At 45.9% G+C, this 22,219-nt stretch overlaps 2 protein-coding genes across 2 annotated transcripts in view; one reads left to right on the forward strand and one right to left on the reverse strand.

Moving 5' to 3' along the window:
- Positions 1 to 4,493, reverse strand: part of GZF1 (GDNF inducible zinc finger protein 1) — a 36,519-nt gene extending 32,026 nt beyond the window's left edge. Inside the window, exons 1-2 of the mRNA XM_040429760.1 lie at positions 4,405 to 4,493; positions 1,472 to 2,798 (exon numbers count right to left, since the gene is read on the reverse strand). Coding sequence (XP_040285694.1) covers positions 1,472 to 2,778 — 1,307 coding nt within the window. The 5' untranslated portion in view covers positions 2,779 to 2,798; positions 4,405 to 4,493. The remainder of the gene's footprint in view (positions 1 to 1,471; positions 2,799 to 4,404) is intronic.
- Positions 4,494 to 13,078: 8,585 nt separating this feature from the next.
- Positions 13,079 to 21,823, forward strand: LOC120997409 (prolyl-tRNA synthetase associated domain-containing protein 1-like). Its single transcript, XM_040427483.1, has 2 exons — positions 13,079 to 13,215; positions 21,391 to 21,823. The coding sequence occupies exons 1-2, from the start codon at positions 13,123 to 13,125 to the stop codon at positions 21,820 to 21,822; spliced, it is 525 nt and encodes a 174-aa protein (XP_040283417.1). The 5' UTR covers positions 13,079 to 13,122; the 3' UTR covers position 21,823.
- Positions 21,824 to 22,219: the final 396 nt, after the last annotated feature.

The following is a 22,219-nucleotide window of genomic DNA, read 5'->3' on the forward strand; positions in this document are numbered from 1 at the left end:
GTAAATTGCAGATCCGCAAAACATGGATACCGGCCGTATGTGTTCCGCATTTTACAGAACGCACATGGCCAGCCCTATGTCTTGATTGCGGACAAGAATAGGACATGCTCTATATTTTTTTCGGGGCTGTGGAACGAAATTAAGGATGAGGGCAGCACAAGGTGTGCTGTCCACGTCTTTTGCGGCCCCATTGAAATGAATAGGCCCGCACCCGTTCTGCAAAATAGCGGAATGGATGCGGACCCAAAAATACGGTCGTCTGAATGCACCCTTATAAACAGGAGACTTCGTGAAGAGACCCTCATCCATCAGACATTAAAGCGACCCGCTAGTTCCACATAGAAACTTCATACTCACTGGAGAATGTAGAGTGCATTTATGTGGCGCCCTCCATGGCACCACGGTCCCCAGCACCCGCTCCTGCCAAGATGGCCACGTGCTTCCCAGACCACCTGATGAACACTGTGCATCAATAATCTGAGATACTTACTGCTTTTCCAGCCCTGCTCATGAATCCATGGCTAAACTCTCCATTCTTCAGCCAGTGTGGAATTTTTTTATTTGAAACCAGACGGTTGCTTTAATACCATATCCTAGCAGTGCCATAAATGCCTAAAGGATAATAATCGTTTTTTTAACTACTTCTGACATGTCATAGTAACACGGCAGATCTGGAGCGGTGAGCGTCCTGCAAGGAATGCTTATTTCCTTATTTTTATGCCACCACTTTGCCCCAATTTTTCCTAATCTTCAACAATCCCTTTAAAGGGCACCTAACATCTTTACAAAGTTCTGACAGTGTCATAGTGACATGTCAGAAGTTTTGATCGATGGAGCTTCAGGTATTGAGACCCCAACAAACAAAACTTCTGACATGGATTCACCTCGTCCCAGCACAGAAGCTCCAGCGACCCTCCTGGTCATTGCTTACAAGCTGCCAATGTCTCAACTGGTGGCTGCAGTGATCACATATCATAATGCAGGTAATACGGCACAGGACTGGCGCAGGGGTTACATGCCGGCAGCTTGTAAGTAACAAGCAGGAGGACCACCAGAGCTTCTGCAATGGATCGCTGAGGGAAAGTAGTGGCATGCTATTTATTCTTAGCATTTTTCAACAAATGAACTCGTTTTTATTTTCACAAGAGCCAATCACCGGCCTCAGATCATGTGGGTGTACGATACCGGAAAATCTACAAATACGGGAAGGACCACCAGAGTGGCGGTCTTGGTTATTTTAACACATTTCCTGCTCTTGGCCGATTTTTTTTAAGTCCAGGACAACCTCTCTAAGGGACAAAAGCAACATAAAAGATGGATGGATGGATGGATAGTTAGTTAAATATGGACATACCGGTAGATATCACACGAGACAACAACATGAATGTCCAGCACTAAGAAGGAGATGGGATTTCAAATCAGAGGTGAATTTCTTTTACTCACCAGCAACTAGTTTTCTGAACATTCCTACCTCATATGCGTTTTAAGGGCAGACGTCTGGGAGAACTTGGCGTCACACTGGTTACATTCAAAAGGTTTGTCCCCCGTGTGCGTCCTCTCGTGGAGCCTCAGAGCCGTTTTGGAGCTTAATCCCTTCCCACACAGCTGACAGAAGTGTCTTTCTCCTCCACCTTCATGGACCTGCAGAATGTGCCTCTTAATATCTTTTTTCCTTTTAAACTTTTTCCCACAAAGTTCACAGGGGAATTGCCGATCGTTGCTGTGCACGTGACGTTGGTGGCTTTTCAAATTGCACCTATTGGCAAAGGTCTGACTGCAAATCTCGCACAGATAAACCTCTTCAGAGCTGCCATGGTTCTGCTTGGAGTGTTTCAAGAAACTTTTCTCATCTGTAAAGTTCTCCACGCAGATGCGGCACATGTACCCTTCGCCGGTTTTGTTGCCTTCCTCGTTTGACTTTCTGTCACTCTCGTCCAGTTCACACGGACTGTCTTCATCGTCATCTTCTGCTTTTATGCTACAGTCCGTCTGCTCATCCATAGGTTCTTCGTTACATGAGCTTCCTTCATTTCCTAGGCCATTCAACGGGGAGCTGACTTCTTCACTGTCCTGCTGCTCTCGGAGACGCCGAGTATACTTTTTCTTAGGAATTTCAACGACCGCTTTTTTACCAGCTAGGCGACCGCTTGATCTTCTGGATTTGGGGTTTGGAGATTTCGAGGGATTTTCATCAACCGTAGTTGATTCTGGACACAACTCGCTTCCAGTATTACCTTCCGGCGCACTTGGACTGTCTGTGGTAGTACTGGTTACTGGAGCCACCTCCTTGTTGTGGATCTCATGGACGGAATTTGCCAGTTCTTGCATATCCCCTTCCGTCTCCTGGGATTCAACAATATTTTGCAAGTCCAACCAGACGGACTCCTCCAGCTGCTTTTTATGCTGCATGCAAGTTTCTGCAAGGTCAACACATTTCAGTTTATGTCCAAGGTCAATCATCCGTTGCAGTTGGTCTTCAAACACTTCTATCCGAGCCGTGTACACGAACTCCAGGAACGAGGAGAAGTCAGCCGCGGTTATTTCATTCAGCACAACGGTGCCACCCATATTAGCGTCATTCATAAAAACCTCCTTAAAGTATCTGCTGGAGGCAGCGAGGACAGATTTGTGGGCGCTGAACTCTAATCTGGACCCCTGTTCTTCGACTACTACCGTCACATCACACAAGTGGCCGTGCAGACGAAGTTGGTGCATTTCATTCATAAGGTGGACATGCAAGGATTTGGACTCAAGCAAAACAGCTGGGCTTTCCATCATAGTAGGCTTGGGTTACCTGGCTGGAAGAAGGACAGCAATCAGTAACGCACATTGTATGCAGGGACAGTGCGGGGGGGTTGCCCACAGGCACTGAAAATGTCTCCCCAGCACCCTCACCCCGCAACGCTGTCTATTGAGCTATTACTGGGGCACAGTCTAATGAACATACAGTCATGGCAGGTTTGTGGACCTTTGTTAGGACCGCGACTGCCATGACAGAGCATGGGGGCCCCTCGCAATTGTGTTCGCAGGCGGCTCATGGTGACAGGGAGCCCCTTACATAACTGCCTAGATGCCATGGCAGATACTGACAGCAGCATCTAGGGAGTTAAACGGATGAGATCAAAGTAATCTTTGTTCATGCCATTACAGCGGAGCCCAGCGCTGTATCACAGCAGCCTGTCCCAATGTTAAAGGGGTTTTACGAGACTTTAATACTGATTACCTATCCTCAGGATAGATCATCAGTATCTGACTGGTGGGGGTCGGACACACGGGACCCCCGCTGATCAGCTGTTTGAGAAGGCAATAGTGGTCCTGTGAGTGCTGCGGCCTTCTCGCAGCTTCTCCTAGGCCAGTGATGACACATTCATCTGCCAAGTGGCCTAGGTGTAGCTCAGCGCCATAGAGGTGAACGAGGCTGAGGGCGATACCAAGCACAGCCGATATACAATGTACCGCGCTGTGCTTGGTGAGCAGGGAGAAGGCCGTGGAGCTCATAGGACTTCTGGTGCCTTCTCAAACAGCTGATCAGTGGGGGTCCCGGGTATCGGACCGCACCGATCAGATACTGATGACCTACATGTATCCTGATAGGTCATCAGTATTAAAGGGGTTATCCAAGATCTATAAGGTCCCCCCTATTGCCTGGGCCCCTCACATAGGTTGTACTTACCTCGCTCCCCGACATCCGCGCCACTTCTGATGATGGCACGGCCGCCGCTGCATCTCCCTGGTGGGATAGCAGGCCGTGACGGGAATGAGCCTTCCAAGCTTCACCAGTCTCGTTCCCATCGCGGTCTGCTACTGGCTGCTTTTCAACAGGGAGATAAAGTGACGCGGGTGCCGGGGAGCGAGCCTGGGCATACAGGGGGGGGGCGGGGTATTACAGATCTTGGATAATCTGTTTAAAATCTAGGATAATCCCTTTTAATGGCGTGGACACAGCCAACAAGGCAGCATAAAATACTGCAGCATGGGGGACACCTAACAGAAACCTGCGGTGCCCCATTACAGTCAATGGGGTCCACTGGGCGGTGCTGGTGCCACATCCAAAGCCTCTTTTTTTTTTTTTTTTAACGCTATACCAGAATAGAAAAATGGAAAATGTGCCGCACATCATTCATGTCTTTATTACTTTGCATCTACCCCCTACACTACAGCACCCAGGAAGCTATTATTATTATTATTATTAGGTATAGATTATTATGTATACATAAATATAAATGTATTATTATTAATGAAGATGCTGATCATGTGACTTAGTTACAGCTGAGCACGAGCTCCACAGACACGTGACGTGTATTATTATACTGGATCTTTGCTATGAGCCACAGGCCAATGTCGCTGACACGATCTGGTGAGCCAGCACTGACAGCTGATCCCGTCTGACGGGAGGTTACCTACCTGGCGGCTGTACCGTGTAATCCGGTACAGCGCCGCACTGTGTCGCTCCGTCACAGGTGATTACGGTGCGCACCGGAAGTGATGAAGATATACGGTAACCCAGGAGAACTCGTTCCTGTGTTGCGACCACACCCACTTTCTAGAGCGCTGCCAATCAAAGCACGTTATGCAAATAGTCATCGATAGACTAGCTGGTGACATCATCGCCAAAAACCATCGCCAGGGGACAACAACTACTTTTAGTTGTCTAGTGTTCACTTCAGACAGTGTGTTTGGGCGCCGAGAAAATGGCGGCGTTCGCACATAGTGGATTCCCGGGAAGGAATCAAAATAATGTTATAGACCTGATTTATAAGCGTGGAGGAAACGATGAGCGTCTTAACAGTGGTCGTCTGTAAATTCATTAGTGGTGCAGGATGTGAGGTTTAGGTCAGATTATTATGGGGAAGACCTGGAGCTGTGCGACTTTTTATGACTTCAGAACACTGGGTATATCTGTTTGCTGTGCATTGGGATGGCCTGGGGTTCTTCATGTATTCTGGGCTGTATTCATATTTTTAGTATTGTTTTATGGGGTTTTTTGTAGCCCGTTTGCTAAGGCCTCTTGCATACGACCTTATGCCCTCCGAGATACACGGTCCGTGAGCGAGCCATATGTCCCGGAGCGGCATACATCATGCGCACACGAGCACACACCATCATAGATTACAGTGATGCTGTGGATGTCAGGCCGCGCAGGAGGCAAGACGTCCACAGCATCACTGTAATCTATGAAGCTGTGCGCTCCCGTGTGCACGATCAATGCCGCTCCGGGACATATGGCCCGCTCACGGACCGTGTATCTCGGAGGGCATACGGTCGTATGCAAGAGGCCTGTATTTTGTGGAACGGAACAGCTGGCCCCTGATAGAACTGTACTATCCTTGTCCGTAATGCGCACAATAATAGGACATGTTCTATCTTTTTGCGGAACGGAAATACAGAAACAGAATGCACACAGAGTACCTTCTGGTTTTTTTGCGGACCCATTGAAATGAATGGTTCCGTATATGGTCTGCAAAAAAAAAAACTGAACGGACACGTAAAGAAAATACGTTCATGTGCATGAGTCTTAAGACTGCAAAATTTGCAGAAAAAAAAGTACGACTTTTATTTCCACCCTTCGGCTTCATTTACACTTCCTTGACCCTAGTATGACCGTGATGTGATGGTATGGCCCATGTTTCATCAGTGACACTGTCTGTGAACATCTGTATTTGATGGTGCAGTGATTTTCAGTCTGTATCTTCCTTGGTATGGACTCTGCTAGGCTAAAAATGAGCTCACAGACCATAATGTGCGTAAGGGATCTGTGATCGGGAACAAAATAGGGCATTCTTCTGTGGTGTCGCCACAGACCCATGGGCCACCAATACACACATTAAAGTCAATGGGGGTAATTTAAGACCATTATTTCGTGGCAGTCTTTTTCATAAGATGCTCCTAATATATGATGGGGTGTGCAACTTAGCTGCATATTTAGTATTAATTCCATCTGCCAAAAAGGTTTTCTGCAATTTTTATGCTTTTTTTTTCCTGGAGTAAAATGAGTAAATTTGCTGGGGCCAGCCTCTCCAGCCTTAGGCTAGGTCTACGCGACGATATGTGTCGCGCAACACATAGGGCACAACTACACTGCAACATGTGTCGTGCGACATCACCATTTTTATAATGATAGTCTATGGATTGCAAGGCGACATTGTGATTTGGCCTGACGAAGAGCAAGTTAGCGCGAAACGTCCGTCGCCGCCAACTTCTTCTGTGTTTATCAGCACCGTATGCTCCTGCCTGAAGATATTATTTATGAACGAATAAAGCTTCGTTTTATCAACACTGGTGAGTGCCACCTTTTCTACTTTTCTCCATATGGTTAACATTGTGGCCACATTCCAATACCTGGTGGTAATATAGTTTATCGAAGGAACTAAATACATAAAAAGTATTAACCCCACCGGAGAGACCAAGGCTACTTTCACACTTGCGGCAGAGGAATACGGCTGGCAGTTCCATCGCCGGAACTGCCTGCCAGATCCATCAAAACGTATGCCAACTGATGGCATTTGTAAGAACGATCAGGATCCTGATCCGTCTTACAAATGCATTGACATGCCGGATCCGTCTTTCCGGTGTCATGCGGAAAAACGGATCCGTCATTTTTTTTTTCACTTTTTTTTTCGGTCTGCGCATGCGCAGATCGGAAGGATGAATCCAGCATTGCGGTATTTTGAATGCCGGATCTGGCACTAATACATTCCGATCTGGCATTCCGGCAAGTGTTAAAACGGAGATAAAACCGTAGCATGCTGCGGTTATATCTCTGTCCTGAACAGTCAAAAAGACTGAACTGAAGACCTCCTGATGCCTCCTGAACGGATTGCTCTCCATTCAGAATGCATTAGGATAAAACTGATCAGTTCTTTTCCGGTATTGAGCCCCTAGGACGGAACTCTATGCCGGAAAAGAATAACGCTAGTGTGAAAGTACCCTAGTAGATACGGTTATATCTGCACCGCTGTGTGAATACATTATTGTGAGAAGTCATAGCTCATTATTGGAGTACTCCAAATTAAGTTTTTAATTTATATGCGTGAGCTCCGCATTTTTACATGTTTATTGTTGCTGGAAGGGATTAATGATAATATCGTACATGAAATAATACCTTTTTTAACCTTTATTAAATGTGATGGTGTTTTGTATAATTGTTGCAATAATAAAAAATATTTGTATGCAAAAATACTGTGAGCCAGCGGTTTATTATATTATCTATACAGCTGGTAACTGGCAGGCTGAGCTCCAGTAGTTTGCTGCTTCAGCTTCTCTACAGTTGATTAACTTTAATCAATTATGTCGGCGATTGCGTTCAGTGTGTGCGTTTTTTCCGTCCAAATTGTATCCGGATTTAGGGTGGCCATTTGCTTTGCCCTCAAAAGCTGGACACTGAAGCCACGCCTCCAGTAGTCGCAGAAGGGGGGGGTGGAAGACCTGGAAGATGGTGAGGTGAGCTGCACTGGGGCCAGAAGTGCTTCTCTCCTCCTCAGTCAGCCAAAGAGAGCCATGTCTGCAGGCTCTAGGGACTGATTGGGGGTCAGAGACGCCTCAGTCAGTTAATATGTTGCTGCAGCCCACGCTCAGACAGCGCAGTGCTGCTGTCTAAGCGTGTGCTGCTGAAAGGGAGGACATCCGTCCTGGAAGCCAGAAAACCGGACTGTTCCGGCCTAAAACCGGACGTCTGGCCACCCTATCCGGATTGCAGGCATTTTTCCAGCTTCGAGGGAAGGGTTAATGCAGCTGGTGGTTACCTCACTGTTGATGGCTTTGGGTTCATGGAGCTTAGATCTGCTGGTCCTTGGGTGGCGTTCAGCAGGAACCCTTACCAACGCTCCATATGCAAGTGTTGGCAGAAGCCGCATGACAATATTGGTGCTTGGTTTGGCAGCACATATTTTAAAATTGGTAACCATGCATGTATTTAACCCCTTCAAGCGACAGCCAGTTTGGACTAAATGCCGGAGCCCCATTTTTCAAATCTGACATGTGTCACTTTATGTGGTAATAACCTTGGAACGCTTTTACTTATCCAAGCCATTCTGAGATTGTTTTCTCGTGACACATTGTACATCATGTTAGTGGTGAATTTGAGTTGATACGTTTTACCTTTATGCACACAAAAATCCCAAATTTGCTATTTTCAAAATTAGAATTTCTTTGCTTTTAAGACTAAGGCCTCTTTCACACGGGCGTTGCGGGAAAATGTGCGGGTGCGTTACGGGAACACCCGCAATTTTTCCGCGCGAGTGCAAAACATTGTAATGCGTTTTGCACTCGCGTGAGAAAAATCGCACATGTTTGGTACCCAAACCCGAACTTCTTCACAGAAGTTCGGGCTTGGGATCGGTGTTCTGTAGACTCTATTATTTTCCCTAATAACATGGTTATAAGGGAAAATAATAGCATTCTGAATACAGAATGCATAGTACAATAGCGCTGGAGGGGTTAAAAAAAATAAGAATAATAATTTAACTCACCTTAGTCCACTTGATCGCGATGCCCGGCATCTCCTTCTGTCTCCTTTACTGAACAGGACCTGTGGTGACGTCACTCCGGTCATCACATGATCCATCACCATGGTAAAAGATCATGTGATGACCGGAGTGACGTCACCACAGGTCCCTGACCTAAAATGAATGCTCACCACAGGTCCTGTTCAGTAAAGGAGACAGAAGGAGATGCCGGGCATCGCGATCAAGTGGATTAAGGTAAGTTACTTTTTTTTTTAACCCCTCCAGCACCATTTTACTATGCATTCTGTATTCAGAATGCTATTATTTTCCCTTATAACCATGTTATAAGAGAAAATAATAATGATCGGGTCTCCATCCCGATCGTCTCCTAGCAACCGTGCGTGCAAATCGCACCGCATCCGCACTTGCTTGCGATTTTCATGCAACCCCATTCACTTCTATGGGGCCTGCGTTGCGTGAAAAACGCAGAATATAGAGCATGCTGCGATTTTCACGCAACGCACAAGTGATGCGTGAAAATCACTGCTCATGTGCACAGCCCCATAGAAATGAATGGGTCGGTATTCAGTGTGGGTGCAATGCGTTCACCTCACGCATCGCATCCGCGCGGAATACTCGCCCGTGTGAAAGGGGCCTAATAGTGATACTTCATAAAATAGTTATCACTTCCCCATATGTCTACTTCATGTTGGCATCATTTCGCAAATGTCATTTTATTTTTTAGAAAGTTAGAAGACTTAGCAGTTTAGAAGCACATTTTTAAGAAAATTTCACTGGTGACTCATGCTTCAGCCATGCAGGTAAGGTGTTGATTGCATTTGCAGGACTGAAGCTATTAGGCCTCTTTCACACGAGCGTGACGGATTAGGTCCAGATGCGTTCAGTGAAACTCACCCCATTTTCCAAGCAAGTTCAGTCAGTTTTGTCTGCGATTGCGTTCAGTTTTTTCCACGTGGGTGCACTGCGTTTTGATGCATTTTTCATGCTCGTGATAAAAAACTGAAGGTTTACAAACAACATCTCTTGCTTGCGGATGCAATGTATTTATCACTGAAGCCTCATTCACTTCTATGGCTGTGTGAAAAACGCAGAATATAGAACATGGCTGTGATTTTCACGCAACCCAGAACTGATGCGTAAAAAAAAAAACACTTCTGTACACAGACCTATTAAAATGAATGGGTCAGGATTCAGTGCGGGTGCTATGCGTTCATGTCACGCATTGCACCCGCGCGGGAAACTTGCTCGTGTGAAAGGAGCCTTAGGGTGCTGCCACACATCGTGGCTGGGCGGCATTTTGGATGCAGCAAAAAATCCATGAGGTTTTTGCAGTAACATACCTGCGGTTATGACGTGTCCTCTTCCAGCAAAGGAAAGCACAGTGCGTCTTATAAAGTGAATGAGTGCTACCATTATGGAAGCGCTCATTAATACACAGGAGGTCCAGATAGTGGTGAGTGTAGCGCTGCTAGCGCTAGAATTGCCGCTATCTGGTCTTCTGCCGGGCGCTGCGCTGTGTCTTGACAGTTTACAGCATCAGGACCTAGTGCGAGTAAGTGCGTGCTATGACCTGACACTGCAACGCCAGACCACGGTGCAGAGCAGCAGGAAGAGCACGCTGGATCTTGCTAATGGCGGCGCCATCCGGAATAGGAGAGGTAATATTTTTTTTTTTTAATCTGAGGTCTGATGATTATAGGTGGCCCCATGAGGCTGGTATCAGATTAACAGATGGGGAGGGGGGGGGGGGGGTCCTGATCTGAGGTCTCATTAACATTGGGGGGTCTAATCTGAGTTCTCATTAACATTGGGGGGTCTAATCTGAGGTCTCATGAACACTGGGGGGGGTCTGATCTGAGGTCTCATTAACATTAGGGGGTGTAATCATAGGTCTCTAACATTGGGAGGGTCTAATCTGAGGTCTCATTAACATTGGGGGGATCTGATCTGAGGTCTCATTAATAGGGGTGCACCGAAATTTCGGCAGCCGAAAATATCGGCCGAAAATGCACCTAATCCACTTCGGCCGATATTGTTACATATCGGCCGAAAATATGGGGTGTGGGATTTGTCACCCACCATCTGCGGGCGGGCGCCGGGCGGGCGGTTTACTTTGTCACTGCATCTTTATTTTACCTTACAATCGTGAGGCTCCAGTAACTAACAACTCTGCAGGCAGAGCGGAGGCCGGCGTAACGTCACTTACTCACGTGACGCGCCTGCTCCGCCTCCTTCATTCATAAAGTGGGCGGAGCAGGTGCGTCACGTGAGTAAGTGACGTTACGCCGCCCTCCGCTCTGCCTGCAGAGTTGTTAGTTACTGGAGCCTCACGATTGTAAGGTAAAATAAAGATGCAGTGAGTGATGCTGTGAGCAGCAGGGCCGGGGCTGTTATGGGTAGGGGGATCGGTCTATGGCACTGCTATGGGGAGGGGGGATCTGTGCACTGCTATGGGGAGGGGGGATCTGTGCACTGTTATGGGGAAAGGGATCTGTGCACTGTTATGGGGAAAGGGATCTGTGCACTGTTATGCCCATAACAGTGCACATATCCCCTTTCCATAACAGTGCACAGATCCCCCTCTCCATAACAGCGCCACCCACAGATCCCCCTCTCCATAACAGCGCCACCCACAGATCCCCCTCTCCATAACAGCGCCACCCACAGATCCCCCTCTCCATAACAGCGCCACCCACAGATCCCCCTCTCCATAACAGCGCCACCCACAGATCCCCCTCTCCATAACAGCGCCACCCACAGATCCCCCTCTCCATAACAGCGCCACCCACAGATCCCCCTCTCCATAACAGCGCCACCCACAGATCCCCCTCTCCATAACAGCGCCACCCACAGATCCCCCTCTCCATAACAGCGCCACCCACAGATCCCCCTCTCCATAACAGCGCCACCCACAGATCCCCCTCTCCATAACAGCGCCACCCACAGATCCCCCTCTCCATAACAGCGCCACCCACAGATCCCCCTCTCCATAACAGCGCCACCCACAGATGAATTTCATTCATGAAAAAGAATTATTAATAAAATCATTTAAAAAAAAGTATTTTAAAAGTATTTGGGCAAAAAGGCAGTTTCGGTTTCGGTTTTCGGTCAAGGGCATCCTGAATTTTCGGTTTCGGACCAGAATTTTCATTTCGGTGCACCCCTACGTCATTAACATTGGGGGGATCTGATCTGAGGTCTCATTAACATTGGGGGGATCTGATCTGAGGTCTCATTAACATTGGGGGGTCTAATCTGAGGTCTCATTAACATTGGGGGGATCTGATCTGAGGTCTCATTAACATTGGGGGGTATAATCTGAGGTCTCATTAACATTAGGGGGGTCTAATCGTAGATCTCTAACATTGGGAGGGTCTAATCTGAGGTCTCTAACATTGGGGGGATCTGATCTGAGGTCTCATTAACATTGGGGGGTCTAATCTGAGGTCTCATTAACATTAGGGGGGTCTAATCATAGGTCTCTAACATTGGGAGGGTCTAATCTGAGGTCTCATTAACATGGGGGGGTCTAATCTGAGGTCTCATTAACATTGGGGGATCTGATCTGAGGTCTAATTAACATTGTGGGGTCTAATCTGAGGTCTCATTAACATTTGTGGGTCTAATCGTAGGTCTCATGAACATTGGGGGGTCTGATCTGAGGTCTCATTAACATTGGGGGGCCTAATATGAGATCTAATAAAAGTCTAGGAAAGGTGACAGCTTGTAAAGGCCATATTGGTGGTCACCCTGGTAAAGATTGTTGAGTTTATATTCACAGGGAATTCAGTTCTTAAGTCTGATAAGAAATATTTGTTTTTCTTTATTTTCCTCCTGTAAAACCTAGCTGGTATAAAACACACTATACCCACAGGTAAGTAGTTGTAAAAACCTCCTGGCTTTTTTTGTATGCCATTTATTTTATGCAGGTTTTTGCTACATCCTAAACACAGCACAGCCACAACGTATAGCAGCACCCTTAGGTGTGAGTAAACTTTCTTGGGAGAGGTGTTAGAGCTGCATTGTAAGTGGCAGACAACAGATGTACACTATGTAGTGCAAAAGAGATGATGAGAAAAATGGCTTGGTCACTAAGGCCCCAAATACAGACAGGGGAAGGGGTTAAATATTCTATACAGCCAGCAGCTTCCGGGAAAGCTGAGTGACCTCCGCTGTATCGGCCACACAAGCTGTAGTCGCTTTCTGAATGAAAAATCTGCAGTGATAAAACCCCAATCCGCTAACACTCGGCTTTCCCAGACTCCTGAGGGACAGATCCACCAACCTAGCACTGCATTGAATTACAACTCCCAACATGCTCAGCTTATAGCTATCCAAGCATGTTGGGAGTTGCAGTTTGAGGCCATAAGACATGAGCCTTCAAGTATATAACACTGGACAACAATACAGATGTGCCTTGCAGTGTGGAAAAGCTGGGTGATGTCCCTTGTCACCCAGCTTTCCAGGAAGCTGAGAAGAAGAGAAGTGCCTTGTGTTCCCTGTGACTGTCAGCCCCAGGACACAGACATCACGTGTGCGCTCTACAAATGTCCCCCCGGAAAAATAACGCTCTGTTTAGTTCCGCTTAAACAGGAAGTTCCGGGGGAGTGAGTATGATGACAGCTGACCACGTGACGTTACACAGTGCTTACGGAGCATGGAGGTTAGAAACAACCCTTCTCTGAGGGATGAGCTGCAGCAGTACCTCCAGGAGCTGGGTATCCAGCCAGTGTGTGTGGAGCACCCTGAGGTGGGTCTGAACTGCGTCCTGTCACCTTGTAGAATGAGGGCTCTGTTGTAAATCACGTAATACCGCAGTGGAGTCGCAGCGTGTGCTCCTTTCTGTTCGTGCCACGTTTTAGTATACGTGTTGCCACCAGAGGGCGCTGTATCCCTACATTGCAAGGTCCATGCGTTTAGGCTTTAGAAAGCGTTCGAGGTTGTACAGCGCCCTCTACCGACTGTAATCAGAGGGCTGCAGGATATATTCTGTGATGGTCCTCCACCTGCCATCTGCTAGGGGGCAGCTGAATGGACACGATAGACATATTGATCTCTCTGAACATATTCCATAGCTTTGTCCTGTGGGAGGATGGAGGGAACATTACACGTGAATGAACGCGTGATGGCAAAATCGCCAAGAATTTTGATGCGCTGTAGATTATAGTAAATCTTGAATTTCTTCCAGATCTTTCCTGCAGATTTGTAATGCAAAGGGTGAAATCAATGGCAAAATCCCCATACAACACGTAACTACAAGAACTTGCAGGAGTATGCTGTAAAGTCAGCCATACATTCACACGACTGTGGTGTTTTGCAGATCCGCAAAACACGGATACCGGCCCATGTGTGTTCAGCAATATGCGGACCGCACATGCCGCCGCCGCTATCATAGAAAATGCCTATTCTTGTCCGCAATTGCAGACAAGAATAGGACATGGTAAAAAAAAAAAAAATTCTGGGGCTGCGGCACTGAACTATGGATGCGGACAGCACACTGTGTGCTGTCCACATCTTTTGCAGCCCCATAGAAATGAATGGGTCCGCAAAATTGCGGAACGGATGCGGACTTATTCATACGGTCGTGTGAATGTAGCCAAAGGGTGAGGGTACATTCATATGAGAAAAAACAGCCATAAAAAGTCAGTTTTTCATGGCCATTTTGCATCCGTGTGCGTATCCGTTTTTCTGGCCGTCTAACAATTTTTAACATCCGTTTTATGCACAGCCATTAAAAACAGATGAATTTCACAGATTTTTTTTTTTATCCCAACCCTTGCAGTGCCCTCAGTATATATAATGCCCCTCACCCAGTGACCCCAGTATATACACTGCTCAAAAAAATAAAGGGAACACAAAAATAACACATCCTAGATCTGAATTAATTAAATACTTTTCTGAAATACTTTGTTCTTTACATAGTTGAATGTGCTGAGAACAAAATCACACAAAAATTCAAAAATGGAAATCAAAATTTTCAACCCATGGAGGTCTGGATTTGGAGTCACACTCAAAATTAAAGTGGAAAAACACACTACAGGCTGATCCAACTTTGATGTAATGTCCTTAAAACAAGTCAAAATGAGGCTCAGTAGTGTGTGTGGCCTCCACGTGCCTGTATGACCTCCCTACAACGCCTGTGCATGCTCCTGATGAGGTGGCGGACGGTCTCCTGAGGGATCTCCTCCCAGACCTGGACTAAAGCATCTGCCAACTCCTGGACAGTCTGTGGTGCAACGTGGCGTTGGTGGATAGAGCGAGACATGATGTCCCAGATGTGCTCAATTGGATTCAGGTCTGGGGAACGGGCGGGCCAGTCCATAGCATCAATGCCTTCGTCTTGCAGGAACTGCTGACACACTCCAGCCACATGAGGTCTAGCATTGTCTTGCATTAGGAGGAACCCAGGGCCAACCGCACCAGCATATGGTCTCACAAGGGGTCTGAGGATCTCATCTCGGTACCTAATGGCAGTCAGGCTACCTCTGGCGAGCACATGGAGGGCTGTGCGGCCCTCCAAAGAAATGCCACCCCACACCATTACTGACCCAATGCCAAACCGGTCATGCTGGAGGATGTTGCAGGCAGCAGAACGTTCTCCACGGCGTCTCCAGACTCTGTCACGTCTGTCACATGTGCTCAGTGTGAACCTGCTTTCATCTGTGAAGAGCACAGGGCGCCAGTGGCGAATTTGCTAATCTTGGTGTTCTCTGGCAAATGCCAAACGTCCTGCACGGTGTTGGGCTGTAAGCACAACCCCCACCTGTGGACGTCGGGCCCTCATATCACCCTCATGGAGTCTGTTTCTGTCCGTTTGAGCAGACACATGCACATTTGTGGCCTGCTGGAGGTCATTTTGCAGGGCTCTGGCAGTGCTCCTCCTGTTCCTCCTTGCACAAAGGCGGAGGTAGCGGTCATGCTGCTGGGCTGTTGCCCTCCTACGGCCTCCTCCACGTCTCCTGATGTACTGGCCTGTATCCTGGTAGCGCCTCCATGCTCTGGACACTACGCTGACAGACACAGCAAACCTTCTTGCCACAGCTCGCATTGATGTGCCATCCTGGATAAGCTGCACTACCTGAGCCACTTGTGTGGGTTGTAGACTCCGTCTCATGCTACCACTAGAGTGAAAGCACCGCCAGCATTCAAAAGTGACCAAAACATCAGCCAGGAAGCATAGGAACTGAGAAGTGGTCTGTGATCACCACCTGCAGAACCACTCCTTTATTGGAGGTGTCTTGCTAATTGCCTATAATTTCCACCTGTTGTCTATCCCATTTGCACAACAGCATGTGAAATTGATTGTCACTCAGTGTTGCTTCCTAAGTGGACAGTTTGATTTCACAGAAGTGTGATTGACTTGGAGTTACATTGTGTTGTTTAAGTGTTCCCTTTATTTTTTTTGAGCAATGTAGTTCCTCCAGTATACATAATGCCCCTCTGTAGTTCTTCCAGTATAAATAATGCCCCACTATAGTGCTCTCAGTATAATGGGCCCCACACACGCACAGTGACCCCAGTATACATATAGTGCCCCACTATAGTTCTTGTGTAGTAGTAGGGCCTCAGTATATATAATGCCCCCCGCCCAATGACCCTAGTATATAGTTCCTCCAGTATAAATAATGCCCCTCTGCAGTGCCCTCAGGATATATATGCCCCCCTGTAGTTCTTCCAGTATAAATAATGCCCACTGTAGTGCTCTCAGTATAATGGGCCCCACATACGCACAGTGACCCCATACATATAGTACCCCACTATAGTTCTTGTGTAGTAGGAGGGCCTCAGTGTATATATAATGCCCCACCCACACACAGTGACCCCAGTGTGTGTGTGTGTATGTATATATATATATATATATATATATATATATATATATATGCCCCTCTGTAGTTCCTCCAGTGTATATAATGGCCCCCATTGTTCCTCATAGTGTCCACAGTATATATAATGGTGTCCTACAGTGCTCTCTGTAGATATAATGCCCCTTCCCCCAGTGCACTCAGTATATTATAATGCACCCCCAGTAGTGCCTACAAAAAAAACACAAATCCTCACCACAGGCTCGCCCGGGACACCTGCTCTGCTCCTCAGTGACGTGGTGACACTTTCTGCATGATCATGTGATGTCACGACTCTGGGAGCATTAGGTCCTGCTGGCTCCCATATTCCCTGAAAGGTCCTTCTGCGCCACTCATGTACCCGTTTTAAATGGACATTAGCCAGGTGCTCTTCTGTCTAAATGGCTGTTAAACAGGGCCCATTACGATTCACAGGGGTCCGTCTGCCAGTCAAAATGGCCAAAAATAGAACATGTCCTGTTTTTGGACTTATGTTTTTTGCTGGCCATATAAACAAAACCAAAAAAAACAACGGCAATGTGACTTACAAAACTATGGGGTGACTTGACCCTATGGACTTCAATGGTTCTGAAAATGGCTGTGTGAAGGCCATTTTCCACTGTTGTTGTGAATGTACCTTAATTCCCATGTCACCTGTCCTTTGCAGTGGCCAGAAAGGGGGAGGGTTACCCTTTAACATACATTTGCAAGAAAAAGTAAACTCTTTTACTTGGTTCCACCAGAATCGTGCACACACTGCCCTGCATGCCAGGCTCATCTGGTGGTCCCTGCCTTGACATCCAGCATGTTTGACACACTTAGCTCTCTCATCAGCCGTGGGGGGACAGTTGCCGTGAGTCAGTCCTTGCGCTCCTGTAATTTGCCCACTGGCTCCTTGTATTACCCATACGGCACAGGTAGGTTTAGCGTTAGGTCCCGAGCTACTTGAGAAACCTTGGCGCGGTGCTCGGGCTCAGACATGTCCTCCACAGTAGGATATGTTGGCTAATCTCTCAATTTTACATCAGTATGAGGGTTTAGTAAGACCGCACAGTGCACCTGTCTTTGTAAAAGTTATTGACAGTTGGGAGGTCCCATATACAAAATTGGAGATTGTAGTGACCAACGGTTGCAAGAAAAAGTATTTGAACCCTTTGAAATTACCTAAATTTATCTATTGATTACTAATAAAATGTGGTCTGATTGATGTCACAATTCTAGACAAACACAATATAACTAAACTAACAACGCACAGAATGTCTTTTATTGAGAAAATAGAGTAAAAATCCACAATGCGGAAGAAGAAGTAAGTGAACCCTTTAATTTATTACCTGTAGATTCCAGTGTTTGTTGAAAGATTTGCACAATGTTGAGGAGGACTTTTGGACCATTCCTTCCTGCAAATGTGTTTAGCTTCATCAGTATTTTGGGGATGTCTTGTGTTCACAGCCCTCTTCAAGTCATGCCGCAGCATTCTTCTGGAGATAGGGGCTGTCGGCGCTGCTGAAGAAGATGCCCCTAGCAAAACTATTGGTGTGCTATTAGTTTAGATTGTGTTTGTCTACAATTGTGACTTGTATAACAATCAGACCGCTTTTTATTAGTGACCAATGCAGAAACCTAAATAATTCCAGGAGATTCACTTACTGTCAGTCACTACATCCATAAGTTTTGTATATGGAGTCACCCAACTGTCCCCCCAAAATATAAAGCATGTTGGATTTCAAGTTAGGCCATAACCAGATGTGTCTGGCATACTGGGCTGAGAGTTTATATGGTGGAGCCGAGTAAAATAGCTTTCAGTGGATGAGTGTTGGTGCTATAGAGTCTGTTAAAGAGCAGGGTTTTATAGTGGTCAACCAGCTTAGGCTAACTGCACTGCTTAATAAAGGGGTTGCCCAGGGTTTAAAAAAAATGCCTCCTTTTCTTCCCAAAACAGCATCTCTTTTGGGGGTGGGCTGTTTGGTATTGCAGTGTATCCTTGTTCAAGTGAGTGAAGCTGACCTGCAATACCAGACCCATCTCAAATGGAGACCAAACCCTCCTATCAGGATACTAAGGCTTGGTTCACACGGCCGTTACTAGTTCCAGCAGGCTGCTCAGCGGAGAACAGCTTGCTGAAGCTCTCTGGATCCGGCGTTGCTGGATGTTACCAAAAAAGCCCCTTGGCAGGACAAAAACTGCTGCACGCAGTTTGGTAACATAACTGCAGTGTGAAACGGGCCTAAGTAGGTCAAAACTCCCAAAATTAGTACAGATGAAACTCGAAAAAATCTGAATATTGTGCAAAAGTCCATTTATTTCAGTAATGCAAATTAAAAGGAATTGCATTAATGCAACTTAGAATATTGTGAAAAGGTTCAATATTCTTGGCTCAAAGTGTCACACTCTAGTCAGCTAATTAATCCATATGCCCTGAGCAAAGGGTACCTCAAAATTGTGACTTTGGGGTTTCATAAGCTGTAAGCCATAATAATCCAAATTATACCAAATAAAGGCTTGAAATATCTCGCTTTGCATGTAATGAGTCTATCTCATATATTAGTTTCACCTTTAAAGTTGCATTACTGAAATAAATGAACTTTGCACGATATTAAAACATTTTCGAGTTTCACCTGTATGTACAAAAACCACACAAAAAATTGAGTCATTACACCTACGGTACAAAAAATATCAATTTTATTACAATAGTCACATAAAATCACATTAAACAAATTTAAGTAAATAGCAATGAAGTGAGGAGTGACTAAATAGAATAATTCATATCTATTTCAAATCAACCAGCTAGGTTGTTTCAGGTATCGAATGTTCGATATCCAATCGATACTTTTGTCTGGTATCGACCTCGATACCGGGATTTGCCTTTTTTTCGATACTAGGCTTTGCTATTGTGCAGTCTAGTATCAGCGCGCTCCATGTTCTCCTCAGCAGCACAGGGGAGAAGGAAGCAGTCTCTCCCACCCCCCTGTGGCGCCGCTGCCACCAATGAAGAGAGAGAGGGTCGGACGCACTGCGCCTTCAATGAAAGTAAATGTTTAATACAAATCCAGGAGACGGGTGCTGGCGGGGAGCTGCGATCAGCGGCAGTTAACCCCTCAGGTGCCGTACCCGCCTCCTGTATTAAATGTTAATCATCATTGGTGGCGCAGTGCGCCCTCCTCCCCTCAACCCCCCAGTAATAAAATCATTGGTGACGCAGTTCGCCCCCCCGTATTAAAATCATTGGTGGTGCAGGGTCCCCTCCGCCCTCCTCATTGGTGGTGCAGTGGCAGCTTCTGATCGGAGCCCCAGCAGTGTAATCCTGGGGCTCTGATCGGTTACCATGGCAGCCAGGATGCTACAAAGCCCATGGCAGCAGGGACAATGTGAAGTCCTATTCTCCCTGATAGAGCTCTATCAAGGTGAATAGGACAAGGGATGAAAAGATCCCAGGTTCTAGCCCCTAAGGAAGAAATAGTTATTAAATAAAAAGTAACCAAACAAATAAATAAAATATTGGAGTATAAATCACTCCCTTTCCCAATTTTACATATAAAATATATGAACAATAAATAAACATATTACATATTGCCACATCCGAAAAGTCCAAACTTTTAAAATATGAAAAAATATCTCCTATTCTGTGAACGCTGTAACAGAAAATAAATAAATAAAAACTGCGCGATTCCCCAATTTTTTTAGTCACCTTTTCCCCTAAAAAAAAAATAGGATCGGACTGTTCTATTATGGGCCGGGCCGGACGTTCCATAAAATGTGGAATGCACACAGCTTTTTTGGTGTTTAATTTATTTCGCTTGGTGTCGAGTATCGCAATACTTCTTTATCACAACAGGACCTCAGCACACGTCTTATCAGTGGCTTTTGTGGGTGCACGTCCCCTCCGACTCCTTCTATAAATAACTTGTATCCATAGTGTGGAGACAGCACTCCAAAGACGGCATGGAGCTTCAATTCAACATTTATTTTACCAGTGGTACAATCTCAGAGTTACATTTATTGCTTATGGCAACGTTTCGGGCCCAGTTTGGTGCCCTTTATCAGGCTGATAAGGCCGGGTGTCAGAATTCCACGGCATTTTATATATATTCCTTCTTTCTGCATTTATAGCTTGATGAAGGGCACAAAACTGGGCTCGAAACGTTGCAATAAGCAATAAATGTAAATCTGAGATTGTACCACTGGTAAAATAAATGTTGAATTGAAGCTATATGCCGTCTTTGGTGTGCTGTCTCCACACTATTGATACAAGCAATACTTTTTTATGGAATCGAAACCGAATCAAAACTTTGGTATCGAAACAGCCCTACAACCAGCAAGGCTACAAAAACCCTGTAAGGTAAGGACCAATATACACTTATATACAGGACATGGGGTAAAAAGCCATACAAAATGCTTACACATATCCAGAACTGCTTACTAGCGCCCCTAGGTACATTTTGCGCTCCTTTGTCAGGAGGAGGCAATGGGGGGGGGGGGGGTGACCAACCCAGTAATTTCACATAGCAAGCAGCTAAGGAAAAGCTGCAAATGCGTTCATGTATACTTCGCCATCATCTCTGGTGTATGACTTCAGGGCTATTGGCACCTGGATGATTGTAGTGAAGGAGATATGAACACATTTTCAGCTTTTGCTATATGAAATTAATGGGTTTGTCGTCCCGCCCCCGTCGCCTCCTGAAGAAGCAGTGCGAAATGTACCTAGGGGCGCAAGGACATGGCGGAAGATGCTAGTAAGTGGTTATGGATATGTGTAAGCATTTGGCATGGCTTTTTACCCTATTTTATCAGTCCTGTATTGAGGGCTTCCACACTGAGAGTGTATACTGGTCATTAGCCTTACTGGTTCATTTTAATTAGATATGTAATATTCTATTTAGCCGTTCCTCATTGCTATTTACTTAGCTTTCTTGTTTAACATTTTATGTGACAAATGTAATAACGTTGATGTTATTTATTCTAAAGTAGGTGCAATTCTGTCTTTTTTTATTTTATTTTTTTATACGTCTCAAATAATTGTGTGGCTCTAAAAAAAAAAAAAAGCCACATAGTTCTTTCCAATAAGGAGGCCGAGTTATGTCTTCCAGGTCTTTACAGTGGAGGAAATGATGCCACATGTCCAGCACCTAAAAGGGGCACACAGTAAGAATCTGTTCTTGAAAGACAAGAAGAAGAAAGGGCTCTGGCTGGTGACTGTGCTCCACGACCGCCAGGTAAACCTCAATGATCTTGCCAAGAAGTTGAATGTTGGCAGCGGAAATCTCAGGTTTGCCGATGAAGCTTCTATGGTTGAGAAGCTGAAAGTGGGTCAGGGCTGTGCCACCCCACTCGCCCTCTTCTGCGATGACAAGGTTGAAGTAAAGTTTGTTCTGGATTCCAAGTTTTTAGAAGGAGGCCACGAGAGGCTCTATTTCCATCCGATGACCAATTCTGCAACAATGGGGATTACTCCCGATGAATTTGTCACCTTTTTAAAAAAGACTGGTCATGACCCTGTGATAATAAAATTTGATGATTAGATCTAGACGTGTCCTAGTCTTTTATTCCTCGACACATACTGTTTATGGAAACCTGAAAAATAATTTTTTTGCCATTTCCGCACTATTGTATTTTATGTCATGTCCTACATTATCCATTCATGGTTGGAAATATTGGGGTGTAGCCTATTCCATTCTGTCTGACACCCACTTGGTGCTGACATACATTGAACAGATTAGTATGTAGGAGAATAACTGCAGCCAGCCAACACAGTTTGTAGTCTGTAACCATGGAACACATAGGTCTGTATAGGCCCTGTAGACACAAAGCTGTAGACCTTTAAGTTTTCTTTTATGATGCTTTAGAGGATCCTTGTCATGGGTATCTTCACACACGTCTATTCTGCAATGTTCTAGTTCCTTGTTATCCGTATGAGAT

Source organism: Bufo bufo, chromosome 4 (genome assembly GCF_905171765.1).
Source record: "Bufo bufo chromosome 4, aBufBuf1.1, whole genome shotgun sequence".
Taxonomy (NCBI): Eukaryota; Metazoa; Chordata; class Amphibia; order Anura; family Bufonidae; genus Bufo; species Bufo bufo.